General features: G+C 37.2%; 2 protein-coding genes across 2 annotated transcripts; one reads left to right on the top strand and one right to left on the bottom strand.

The window, feature by feature from the left end:
* The first annotated feature begins 1,212 nt into the window (after positions 1–1,212).
* Positions 1,213–5,019, top strand: LOC132046647 (mannose-6-phosphate isomerase 1-like). Its single transcript, XM_059437344.1, has 5 exons — positions 1,213–1,877; positions 2,153–2,320; positions 3,063–3,275; positions 4,110–4,376; positions 4,565–5,019. The coding sequence occupies exons 1-5, from the start codon at positions 1,506–1,508 to the stop codon at positions 4,871–4,873; spliced, it is 1,329 nt and encodes a 442-aa protein (XP_059293327.1). The 5' UTR covers positions 1,213–1,505; the 3' UTR covers positions 4,874–5,019.
* A 531-nt stretch (positions 5,020–5,550) lies between these two features.
* Positions 5,551–10,416, bottom strand: LOC132046646 (uncharacterized). The gene is made up of 8 exons (XM_059437343.1): positions 9,869–10,416; positions 8,962–9,006; positions 8,675–8,804; positions 7,346–7,427; positions 7,210–7,258; positions 6,816–6,913; positions 6,026–6,164; positions 5,551–5,893 (listed from the first exon to the last, which is right to left on the bottom strand). The coding sequence occupies exons 1-8, from the start codon at positions 10,208–10,210 to the stop codon at positions 5,732–5,734; spliced, it is 1,047 nt and encodes a 348-aa protein (XP_059293326.1). The 5' UTR covers positions 10,211–10,416; the 3' UTR covers positions 5,551–5,731.
* Between the last annotated feature and the right edge of the window lie 2,774 nt (positions 10,417–13,190).

The following is a 13,190-nucleotide window of genomic DNA, read 5'->3' as shown; positions in this document are numbered from 1 at the left end:
CGAGTTCGATACTTGTTATGAAAAAAGCCTTAATAGAGAGTGCTTATCTAAAAAATGAGCCCTATTGTGCGGATTCCGAACACTGGGGAGGAAAAAAAATCATTTTTTTGCACGGATTGCCCTTCTTTTGGGGTGGTCTTTAAATTTTCTTCATATTTGTAGTCTTTAAGTTTCTTGCTTCTTTTGGATACGGGGTTACGGTTCGAACCCCCGCTCGGTGTATGCGGATCCGATAATCCCCAGGGAAAAACTAAAGAGATTATGCGGAGGGCGGACTTTGTCTTGAGGCATATATTTTTTATTTATTTTTTACTTTTCAAGGTAAACTTTTAGTTACGCAGGAAAAGTTAAGCATAGACGTATTTTTTTAGTTATGCCTTAACTAAAAGTGTCATATAAGATATAACTAAAAGTATATGAAAAACTTTTTCTTAGCATAACTAAAAGTTTACCTTACAAGACAAAGTCTATGCCTTAAGGAAAAGTTCTGCCTTATGGGGCATACTTTTAGTTATGCCTTAATTAAAAGTTTGTCCCATAAAGCATAGTTTCTTAAGGAAAAGTTTTGCCCCATAAGACATAACTAAACTATGCTTTGAGGAAAAGTTATGCCCCCTCCGGCATAACTTTAGTTTTTACTTAAGGACTTTATGCCGGATCTGGCATACACTCCCCCCAGCCCTGCCTTGCGAATATTTTATTTTATTTTATGCCTGAGCGGGATTCGAACCTAGAACTTCAAGTATCCAAACGAAGGATAAAATTTAAAGACTACAAATATAAGAGGCAAAATTTAAAAACTATAAATATGAGGCGCAAAATTTAAAGACAACGCCAAAAGCAGAATTGCCCAAAAAAAAATAGTAGTACAAAATTAGTCAATGATTATATCCGCTATTCTGATATTTAAATTTGATAGAGATGAAATTGGAGCAGTTAATTTTTTTTTTAATTGCATTTTTTTATTGTAGACTCCGCAGGAATTTATCGATATTTCCGATTAAATCTTCTTGTTACTAGATTTTCTATAGGAAAAATGGTAGGAATAAATTGTTATTCCTTTCCTCTGCAGAATGTCAAACGAAATCGGGCAGCGCGTGTAAGGGTTGCTGAGTATTTGGACCCGGACCCAAGAAAAGAAATAAAAAAACGAAAGGGCATCACCTGCTGCTGACCACATGCGACGACCCCACCGCTCGTGACCCTTCAGCAATCGAAATTTCTCTTTTTCTGGATTCTACTCCTTATAAACAAACAGTACACAAGAAGACTGACCCAATTCTACGATAATAATCCCAACTCATTTACTCACTAGCGTCGTCACTATTTTTGTCCAATCCTAGTCCAACCCCAACTTTCCCTCCTCCCCACAACTCTTTCCCTTCAAAAACCAACCCCTCGAATGGAAAGTAGAATCAACATTCAATTCCATACATTCTTTCCTTCTTCTTCAACTTCAACTTCCTCTTTTCTTTATATACTTCTACTTCTCTCTCTCTCTTTCCATGGAGGCTGAGCCTGTGCCAACAACAATGGAAGAGAGTTTTAAGGGGTTAGTCAGGTTAACCGGTTCTGTCAAGAACTACGATTGGGGCCGTCCCGCAAAGGAATCTTGTGTTGCACGACTATATAAACTCAATTCTGGTGCCAAAATTGATGAAAACCAGCCTTACGCTGAGTTTTGGATGGGTACTCACGATTCTGGCCCGTCATACGTTGTGGAAGAAAAAGGAAGAACAACTGAGAATAATGGATACTCTAATGGTGGTGGAATTAAAGACAAGTGTACTTTGAAAGATTGGATTGAAAAGAACCCTAGTGTTCTTGGTGATACTGTTCTTACCAAGTGGGGTACCCAACTTCCATTTCTCTTCAAGGTGCGTTGCTTTTAATTTGCTCAAAGTTTTGATTTTTATTTTGATGTCAATACAGTAATGCCAGATAACTACTGGGTTGTCGGCAAATTATGATTCTTGATGTTCTCTTGAAGGGGGTTAATTTGCTCAAAGTTTTGACTTTTATTATGCAGTTATGTAAAACAACTATTGGGTTGTCGGCAAATTATGATTTTTGATATTTGACTAGATGGAAAACCGTTTTTTTTTTCTTTTTATGTTTCTGTTATTGATCAATTGAAGGCTTTGTGTTATAGGTACTCTCTGTTGCAAAAGCTTTGTCTATACAAGCGCATCCGGACAAGGATCTGGCAATTCTTCTGCATAAGGAGCAGCCACTCGTTTACAAGGATGACAATCATAAACCTGAGATGGCTTTGGCTTTGACCGAATTTGAGGCCTTGTGTGGCTTCACAAGTCTTGAGGTACTTGTTTGTGTTAGTTTTTTTTTTTTTTGGGGGGGGGGGGGGGGGGGCGCATATATCAGAAGCATCAAAAATTCAATCCCCTGCAAAAAAATTCAAATAATGTTAAGTAACTTGATTTACTGGATATATTTAGTCATTATTGATTACTTGGCTGAGACTAGCTCCTCATGTTTGAATCTGATTATTTATCAGGCTCCAGCTTATTGGGAAAATATTCATTCTAAGAGCATGGTGGGGACTCTAAGCTGACTGTAGGGCTGTCTCACTTAATTAAAAATTATTGAAAGTTTGTTTTGTTTGCCTTTCCGGTTTGATTAATAATTAACTGAACCTTTTTTCCCAACTACTGGAATAAAGTAATGAAAAAAAGGTCAAGGTCCTAATTAGCTTCTTTGTCTTCCATAATTAAAAGACTAATTACTGGTTGCTCTAGTTAGAACATGTGTATAAAAGTAAAAGACTAATTACTGGTTGCTCTAGTTAGAACATGTGTATAAAAGTAACATGTATATGTTTCATTATTCTCTTCCTGTTAAATTATCTGTACTTCAAATTTTGGTGGGAGCAAGTCTATAAAGATCTAGAAGTGGGTGCTGGCCACTGGTGTATTAATGCTGCATCATGTGGCTTATTCTTTAACAAGCAAAACCTAGTTTTTTGCTTGAGATGATGGTGCGTTTGAAAAAAAAAAAATTAGATATAAAAAACGTTGGTGCTGAATTTGCTAACTTTTTTCCAGGAGCTTAAAGTGATTGTTCAGACTGTACCTGAGATTGTTGAAGTGGTTGGTGATGCGCTTGCGGAGCGAGTATTGGACTTGAACGAGGATGACGAAGAGGAGAAAGTTAAGTTAGTGCTCAGAAATTTATTCACGGAGATGATGTTAGCTAGCAAGGATGTGATCACGGAAGTGCTTGCTAAGCTGATTAGTCGTCTAAACATTAAAAATAAGGTAAAACTTAATTGCTCCATGATAGAGCAAGTTGTCTAAAACTAAATTCTTCTATTTTTAGGATAACTTACCTATCCACAGAGTTAAACATAGTTTTGGTTTTTATCCCCAAAAAAGAATCTCATGCTTATTTTCTCTTATGACACTTATATGCTTAGATGATCCTTGAGAAAAGTAGGCTATCAAGTAGTATGTAATTGAGAACATCTGCATCTCAAATGGTGCTTTTGAAAAGTTAAATGTGGGATAGATCTATTTCTTATTAACTGAACAGGTAGGAAGAGAAATGAAAAGATTAGCTACAAAGAATGGAGGTTGAATAAAGAATTAATGGCTCACCAGGTGACTGAGCTATAGGTTGTGCACCTCGACTATGCCAACGGGTACTCGCTATCTCCCATCAGCATAAGTGCCATACAACTTTCCCGACGCTGACATATGGGAAGAAATTATGCACCGGTTCTTGTCTCGCTAGGATTTGAACTCTGGACTCTAATGTCTTTCACCCATTTCATTGATTGTTAGGCCATATCCTTAGGTACGGCACTTCTCCCGTTCCTTTATTAAATCTAGGGCAAAGGGCCAAAAGTGCCCCTCAACTATGGAAAATAGAATAAATTTGCCACCCGTTTGAATATGGTCTAAAATATGTCCTTACAGTTAGTGGACCGGCTCCGATTTGCCCCTCAACCATGGGAAATAGAATAAATCCGCCTTCCGTTTGAATTTGGTCTCATGTAGTCCGTTGTCATTTTTTATGAAGCTGCTAGTTTCAATTTTTTTTTTTTTTTTAAATTTTTTTTTAATGAAGTTGCTGATACTTTGATGTTTTAGGCAAGGGAACTGACTGACAAAGAACAACTGGTCCTAAGACTTGATAAGCAGTATCCAGCTGATGTTGGTGTTTTAGCTGCATTCTTGTTTAATTATGTGAAGCTCAAACCGGGTGAAGCTTTATATTTAGGGGCAAATGAACCCCATGCATATGTCTATGGTGAGTGTATTGAATGCATGGCGACCTCGGACAATGTGGTACGCGCTGGCCTAACCCCCAAACACCGGGATGTTAGAACTCTCTGTTCAATGCTCACGTATAGACAGGTACCATCAGAGTCAATATTGAAGGCAATCTTTCATTCTCCACGTTTTATTAACCTTTGTGATATAGTTGAGACAAAAATTCATTTAGAGGTGAATATCATTTGTCTCTTTGATAATTTGATTGAGACAAAAGAAGTTCCTAAATAACAACACCTGGAAATGATCTGAATCGGTGTTTTCTGTTACAGGGTAACCCTGAAATTCTGCACGGTACGACAATAAATCCGTACACAGTGAGATACCTCCCTCCTTTTGATGAATTTGAGGTGGATCGTTGCATTCTTCCCGCACATTCAACTGTTGCCTTCCCATCTGCTCCTGGTCCGTCCATGTTTGTGGTCATGGGAGGAGAGGGAACAATGACCACATCGGCGGAAGAGATTGTTGGTGAAGGTGATGTCCTATTTGCACCTGCAAATACCAGTATTACCATTGCAACCTCCTCTGGTTTGCACTTCTATAGAGCAGGAGTAAACAGTAGATTTTTCAAAGAATGATAGTTGTAGCCCCAGCCCTTATGCTTGCTAATAAAACTGTGTTTCCATGTTACAATGGCTGTTCCAGCTGTATTATTAGCATGTGCAGGTATATAGCCGCTTCAGTTAATGTAGTTTTGTAAGTAAATAACTTTATTGAGAGGGTGGAATAGTAAGGATGAGAATAAGTGCAAACACACGAAAAAGAATTGTACTCAAAGTATGTAAACTGGGACTAGGGGGTTAGTAACGACTTGGTAGTTGCCAAATTCCCTAGTATTTCTGACAGTCGATTTAATCTTAATCTTTGGTTGTGCAAAAATCTTTGCTGATATATTTTTGATGTTATTGATGCGATTGTCTGTTGGACTCTGCCCCCACTCCTCTTTTTGGCACTTTCATTCATTTCTTCTGGATACAGAACAATAGTTGCACCGCAGTTGAATCACACTCGCTCGTAGGGAATGGCAATATTTTCATTGAAGTGAAAGCTCAAAAGAAAACAGTAAATGGAATTCCCAAGCCATGTCAGCGTCTCTTTTTCATGATGGGCCATTTTGGAACCAAACCTTATATGACGTAAAGGATATACGCGATTTAACAGCTGATGAATATCAGAGCAAAATAAAAAATCAAGAAGTTGCTGGTTTCCATCATATTCTAACAAAAAATTTCATGGTACTGAACGTCTGAACCTTACTGTTTGTGTTTTCTTGGTTTCTAGATGCATCTATATCCAATAGATCTCCAAAAGCGATATAAATTACAAATTCAATCCTATTCTAGACCTCTCAATTTTCCATGTCTTCATTGAAGGCCAAAACAGTGGTTCTCAACTAGTCAACAATATTCGGACACTAACATGGAGGAAATTTTCCTTCATATTTGTGTCCCAGCTTTATTTAAGCCGTTTAACCACGACAGGATCGATTGTGCACCCTTTGTCCATGAGCAATCTATCATCATATCATGAGCAACCCCTTCAATACAGACTGTCGGGACGCCATAGAATTTTCCTGTTTCATTGAGTCCTTCCACGTCCTGAGAGAATCACATTCATATGTTACTTCCGGGAACACCAGGACTATTTAGCTCTCACAGAAAGTTTTTAAAATGCCTCAAAATTCAATGCATTTCTTAACAAATACTTCCCATAATTGTCCAAAAACTTACCACAATGAAATCATCCTTTGCACCCACTACGAGTACTTTAAATGCAGGATCCTCGAGTTGAGGGACAGGAAGAGACGCATTGAGCTTTCTTAGATCAAACAATGGCATCCTTGAGCTTTCAGTCATTAGCTGTTGGTAACTAAAAAGGAGAAAAGAAAAGGCAAATGTTGCCATAAAATGATGTTGTATACATATTTGATTTAATCAAGGTATTATTCCAACACATAATGCTTGGAACAAGATGCATAGGGAGATCACTTATGCTGTTTAATATAAAACTAAACTATCAAGATTGATATTCAAACAAGCATACTGACTTAACCTACGAACTCCATAGAACAAACGTTCACATCAACAAGCATACTAACTTAACCTACGAACTCCATAGAACAAACGTTCACATCAAAGTCAATGACTATTATTAACTCAGGAAATTCCCATCAATGGATTGTTGAAAGGAGGAATCCTCAAGCTGACATTAGAATAGTATATTTATCAGTTACCAGGGCTTTACAATTCGACCAGGAAAAGATTTAGTTTAAGCTAGAGATATTTTGTAGAGTGGCAGGAATAACTCAAATGGGTAGCATGTTCAAAAGCTAGCTTCTTTTGGTCATCTTTGATTGTCCAATAGTACACATAGACATCTTCAAAATTCTCAACAAACTGTCAGGCAAACATAGAAATGTGTTTTTATACAAAATGGTTTCTCCTACTGTAACTCATTTTCTTCTTTTATTTGATATCCAAATTAATAATGTAATAATCATCTAAGTTCTCATTGACTGACCGCATAACCAGCTGACCCTCCATTGCTGCTGAGAAAAAAGTTTCTTTACAAAGAGGTAAAGATGTTTGAAAAGCTTTGGCTGCCAGGCTCCAAGTTACCTGCTCGAAATATAACATTCCCCAATTTGAAAATCACAAGAATGCAGACATTAACAACCAAAAAAAAAAAATAAGAAAGAAGAAGAATGCAGACAATTTGTGTACTTAATGAGGACATATCCACATCCTGATTTTACCATTGATAGTATAGAGAGAAAATTAAAAGCAGGTAACAAGAAAGAGCCAAATGGCTTCAAACATGCATTTGTATGCCTTTGTAAATCAAAGGCAATTACCTTGATAATTCATAGTTGAGATAAGTGTGTCAAGTGTTTCTTTAAACTAAATAGACAAACCTTGAAAGCAGCAATAGGCTTTGAGAAGAGATATCGCCAAACTAAACCACTGAATAAAATAAAAGGGAAACAAGTCATTGGGTTTGTGAAAAAAAATTCGTATAGCAAACAAGTTTTATACAGTACAGGAAGTCACCTATTACCCGAAGGGGGTACTGAGCAAACAAGCACAGCTCCAGCAAGACTGGGGAATAAGCTTTTCGTTTCTGAATCAGATCATGTAGCACCAAAAAGAGAAAAAAGTCTATTAGACGAAAAATAACCACTTTAAGGAATAACTGGATTTGCTCTCATTTATATGAGATGTCCGAGAAACAGTTTAAACGGTCAGTGTGCTTTATGATACAAGTTGAGTAAGCACCTAAAATGATATTTCATTGCCCAGAAACCTAGGCCTACAATGTCACACATTAACGAACCCATAAATTCTACCCCTTTTTCCATAGGTAAGTATAATGAGGTAAATTTATGTGGGGAGCCTTGGCGTAATTGGTAAAGTTGTTGCCATGTGACCAGGAGGTTACGGGTTCAAACCGCAGAAGCAGTCTCTTGCAGAAATGCAGGGTAAGGCTGCGTACAATAGGCCCTTGTGGTCCGGCCCTTCCCCGGACCCCGCGCATAGCGGGAGCTTAGTGCACCGGGCTGCCCTTTTTTTTTTTTAATTATGTGGGCACCAAGAAGGTGGCAGCACAACACAGAGCTGTGCAGCCCAATGTCTAACGAGAGCAAACCATAAAGCTAAAAGATATATGATGACTTAATACAATGAGTGCCGCTCTACTAATATACTACGCCTCAACAGCAAGCTAGTTGGGCCGACTTTATGAATCCTCTGTAACCTTTCCACTCAACATAGGACCAATTGCTGCTTACAGAATGGACTAATGGACTGCATTACCTAACATCATGCTTTCCTGAAGAAGTGAAATTCATACGACAAACTTGAAGCCATTCAACTTTATGTGGTTCGGCAAATCTTTTATGATCTGAATTTAGTATGACGTCATTCAGTCTTAAATTACAACTCAAACGAATTTCCATAGAGGGATTACCTGGATTGCACTAAACCAATCTCCTGATTAAAAGATATAAATAGCACCAGCTCTGGTTCTTTTTTTTAATCAGCTAGGTTAAGAAAGTGCGGGATCCGTATATGGATCGGGGTATCCAGACTGGTCCTGATTTCATCTTATTTTTGCAAAACTTAAGAGTTTGCTAAAGACAAATAACATTTTGAGTAAGAAGTAGTTCACTTTGACCAAACAAGGCCTAACAACCAAATGTCTCAAACCACACCTCCAAAGTAAACAAAGACCTCTATTAAAACCAGCCCCCCATTCTTAAGATCCTGCGTGGACCTTGTTCCTTTTGAAGAACTAGAGTGTATAACAGATCTGTGAGCTAACAGGTAATCGTATAAATGTAGTATGCCTCAATTTAGAAAACAATAAAGAAAACATGAATACTTTTACTGCTTCACTTCTAATATTTGCAATGTAATACTGAACAATAAGCCCACCAAATGAATGTCCAAGCAAGACTGGTGGCAACTTGATCTCTTTGTGGATGAAGTCAGCAATATCTCCTGCATGTGTCTACTGAAAGCACCAAACCACAAAATTAGAAGGCACTGATGCATTCAGAGAAACATCATTATGAATGTCAGTTCAGCTCAAGGTCATTAATCTAGTAATTTCCTACCGTCCAATTAACACTCAACTAGAATCTCTAAACTAAGAGAATGTAAAATACCTGGACAGTACCAGCAGCTGCGGCAGCAGGTGAATCGCTTTCTCCCTGGCGATGTCATAAAGGTAGAAATATATTTAACTTTTGAATAATTTCAGAAGAATTAAAGTATATCTGCTACTTTGATACGGTTCCATAGCCATTTCACCATTCGATAATAATGAAATATCATTGCCAAATAACTAGTGGGATCTATTTAAATCATAGCTCCAAAGTACTTTAAAGCCAGCAAGAATTTATATAGGCAGTTATGAACTGGTTGAATCAAATATAGCCTTTCCCTTATCTTTTACTGAGATTAAACTTCTTTCAAACTTGTCAGAATGTTTTTTCTAAGATAAACATTATTTGGATCAATAAATCAGAATCACAAATTGGTAGAGTCAACTAATTGATCATCAGTATCGAATTAAACCTTATATCAAAAATAAATTAAGCCTCTTGGTTAAACCTACAGTCTAAAAAGAAAGTTTAAGATATAATATTCACCATATTCTGGCTTTCACATGATGAAACTATTCTCTAACAGACCTAGTGCTGGCCAAAAAAAATAAATGAAAATCTTATCTTTCTTGAGCGAAAAATATCAAATTTAAAGTTTTGAGACCTTTCTTTGATTCCCTTTGTCTTAATTTAGAAATTCAAGTCACACATTCTAGAAATTATCAATAGCTACCGCCATTGCTCCTCCCTTAACCAGAAGTCTCGAAAGCCCTGGATATGGAAAAATCCTTGGCAGGGGCCAGGAAGCGCTTCCCCTTGAATAGGGCCTTACGCGGAGCGAATCCGGATATAGTCGGGCTCCAATGCGGGTACCGGACAATAGGTGGGAAACCAAAAAAAAAGAAAAAGAAATTATGAATAGCTCAAGTACCATGAGACTCAAGTATCAAGATTTAACATAGAGTACCTGGCCCAGCAAGCTGAGGGCGTAACAATCATATCCGTTTTGGGAAAAGAAAGGCAGCCAGTGTTCAGCCCAACACCAAGCTGCATGAAAGCTTCCATGAACAAATACTAATGGTGGGTTCTTAGTAAATTCATCATCTGGGTCACTGCATTGTAGTCCTTTTTGGAAGAGAACTTCCATGTTTAGACCAGAGGGAAGCTTGTGAAAAAGACGAGATTGTCCCTGCTTCAGTTCATAAGGAACCTTCATTTTGTAATCCCTCGTTAGGACAGCACGAGTTGTTGTTGTTGTTCCTCTGGATTGAGGAACTTTGGGAAGAATCAACGTACAGAGTGTAGCCATTGTTTCTCACTAGAATCTTTAATCTGTTACCCCTTTTCCTCTGTCTCACTTTATCACTTGGAATTTTTTTGTTTCTTTTATTTTATCTGTTTATCCCTCCCTTTTTTCTTTCCCACAATTACACAAGAGCGTGCATCGCTCTCAAGTACGATTTTGATTGATTATGTAATAATTCGTTTAACAAAAGTACTTTCGATCTTAAAATGATTGTCTGCAGAAGATTAGTTAATTACAGAGGTGATAATAATTGCATAAGATAGCGGTAAATTCTGCGTGGCCTCGAAACGGGTGAACATTGCACGCGATAGCCGTTTTTACCTGTTTCTTTTAGGAGTATTTAATTTGTACGGAAAAGGGTCATATTTACCCCTCTACTTTCAAATAAGGGTCATATATACCCTTCGTTATACTATTGGGTCATATATACCCCTACCATTATACTTTGGTTCAAATATATTCCTTATCCGTTAAATGTCCGGGTCCCAATCTTAAAATAGACATGTGGAGGGCTGAGATTAATTTTAAAAACCCAGATCATTTTTGCCCCGGCCAACAGCCCAAAAAACCTATAACCCGACCCAAGCTGCAATTTCGCACATTCTCTTTGGATTCCGGTTGAATTTGAAGATAGGTATGTCAAATGGAACTGAAGGAGACAACACTCTGCTGTCCATTTGTTATAAGTCTGGCCACTTCAGCTACTCGATCAAGCACTCTACTCTATTCTCTCTTGTTATTTGTTTTTAAGGAAGTGCTTTGGGAATAGATTTCGAGATAATAGTCAAAATACCCCCCAACGTTTGACCAAAATGCCAACTACACACCTAACGCTGCGTTGGACCTATTACCCCCCCCGAAATTTTTTTTTTTGGTATTAAAATGCCCTTTTTGTTTGCGTGTGGACAAGAGCGTGAATACACCGCTCGGTGGCGCGTTATAGCCTTTAAAAGAGCATGTGACGTGTTTTGGCGCCAGCAGGCCGGCGTAGATGCCATGTAGATTAATTTGAACTCATCCATTTTTACACCCAAACTAAGCTACTTCATCTTCTTCTTCACCCATTTAATACCCATCTCCATTTTTTTGTCTAAAAAGCAAAAATTTCCATAACTTCAACCACTCCAATCGTTATACCTCTAAAAATCAACACCTTAATCGCTCCAATCGTTGGAAAGAGGTTTGTTAGCTAGGGTTTATTTCTCATTTATTTCTCTTTAAATTTTCGTTCATGTGAAATTTATTGTTTTAAATTTCTTGAGTGATTCTTGCTCATATTTAGTCATTTTTCATTTCTTAGGGTTTGTTATGGAAAAAATTGACCTTGGTCGATTGTGTATGGATGAGAGTGATCCTATGCTTAGAACCGCGGTCCAATGTCAACACGGAATTTGTTGCAAATGCAAACTTCTTGGTCTAAAAACAACCACGGAAGAAGATCTTGGTCTTGTCCCTATTATGGTGTATGGTCTTGCTCCCATTTTTTGATTTATTGAAAAATTAAATTTGTAAAATTATGCTGTTTTGCTATTTTTCGGCTCAAAAATGCAAGTTTTTTCGTTGGAGGACGAGAGATGAAGTTGATCCAAGATCAAAATTTATCCTCCCAAAATTGGTTAACAAAATTAGAGATTTAGAGAAGGAATTGGTGCGAATATCGGAGTTTGAAGATGGAATTGGATGAGATCACTATTAACGATAATAATTCGGTTAGTGTTGACATGGGTTTGGTCGAGGTTGATGGACCAAAAAAAAGAAGACACAAGGAAGACTAAAGGGGGTAGGTTCCATAGGAATTTCATTTTTTGTTTTGTTGTTTGTGTTGTTGTTGTGTTCATAAGTTTTGTATTCCGTAGTGGCAATTCAAACAATGGAAAAATCAAATTGCCATAGATAGTGGTAGTGGTGGTAGTGTCTCGGCTATGTTATGTTTTGTTTGCCTTTTGTTATGGAAAATTTTCTAACATATACATCTATTTTATCATGTATGAATGAAGAAGTTTGATGTTAAGGTGTTTTGAAGTATTTATCCGAAATTAAAATTAAAATCAAAATCACATCCACATAACATTAATCATTGTCTTAATCAAAATAGTAGCATACATGGACATGTTAAACATAGACAATTGAATAATAGAGATCTACTAATCAATATTTATGATCTCTATCTCTTTTTTAAATACATGAAATCCTATGCCATCTCCACACTCACATTTACACACCCAAATCTCTAGTGTGTCTCCCTCTTTCAAACCTTTTGAATCTATAAATGCCTTCCACCCTTTGGCATAAACGAGCTTTTTTCCCAATTACGAACGTCATCTTGTGAACGGTGTCATCTTGATACTTTAACACGGCATGCGTTGTTGTCGTTGGAAAAATGTCATGATGTTCATGTGGAAGTATCTTCAATAAACAAAAAGAAAGTTTACATCGTCGGTTTTCACGTAAATCAAATAATAATAACAAATATAAAAAAACTTACAAAATCATCGGTTTTTGCACGTAAGGCGGTTAACTTTTTCACAAAGAAAGCTAGCATCTTCTTTTGGTATGATGTAGATGTTATATGTTGTTGTGTTTGTTGTGCTCTGCTGCTGGTGCACTAGTTGTTGTGTTTGTTGTGCTTGCTACTGGTTGCACGTTGATGTTGTTGTTGTAGTTTAGTGTGGTGAATGTGTGATATGGTGTGTGTGTGTGTATGTTGTGTTATATAGATGGTTTCAACCGAATTATTAGGCCATTTAATGGTCCTTGACCATGTGGGATTTAGTGTCATTTAATGGTCCTTGACCATGTCGTATTTAGTGCCTTTAATCGTCTTTGTTGACCATATTAAATTCATGCCCTTTCTTGAATTTGTACACGTTTAACGCGACTATGTCAAGTTGAAATGGAATTGGAACACGTTAAACATTTACTACCGATAGTGTTGTTTTGATTAAACGAACAAGACAAAATACTAAAATGTTGTTTTGATTAA

The sequence above is a fragment of the Lycium ferocissimum genome, chromosome 2 (genome assembly GCF_029784015.1).
Source record: "Lycium ferocissimum isolate CSIRO_LF1 chromosome 2, AGI_CSIRO_Lferr_CH_V1, whole genome shotgun sequence".
NCBI lineage: Eukaryota > Viridiplantae > Streptophyta > Magnoliopsida > Solanales > Solanaceae > Lycium > Lycium ferocissimum.
Note: the sequence above shows the minus strand (reverse complement) of the source record. Positions and strands in the feature narration are given on the sequence as shown.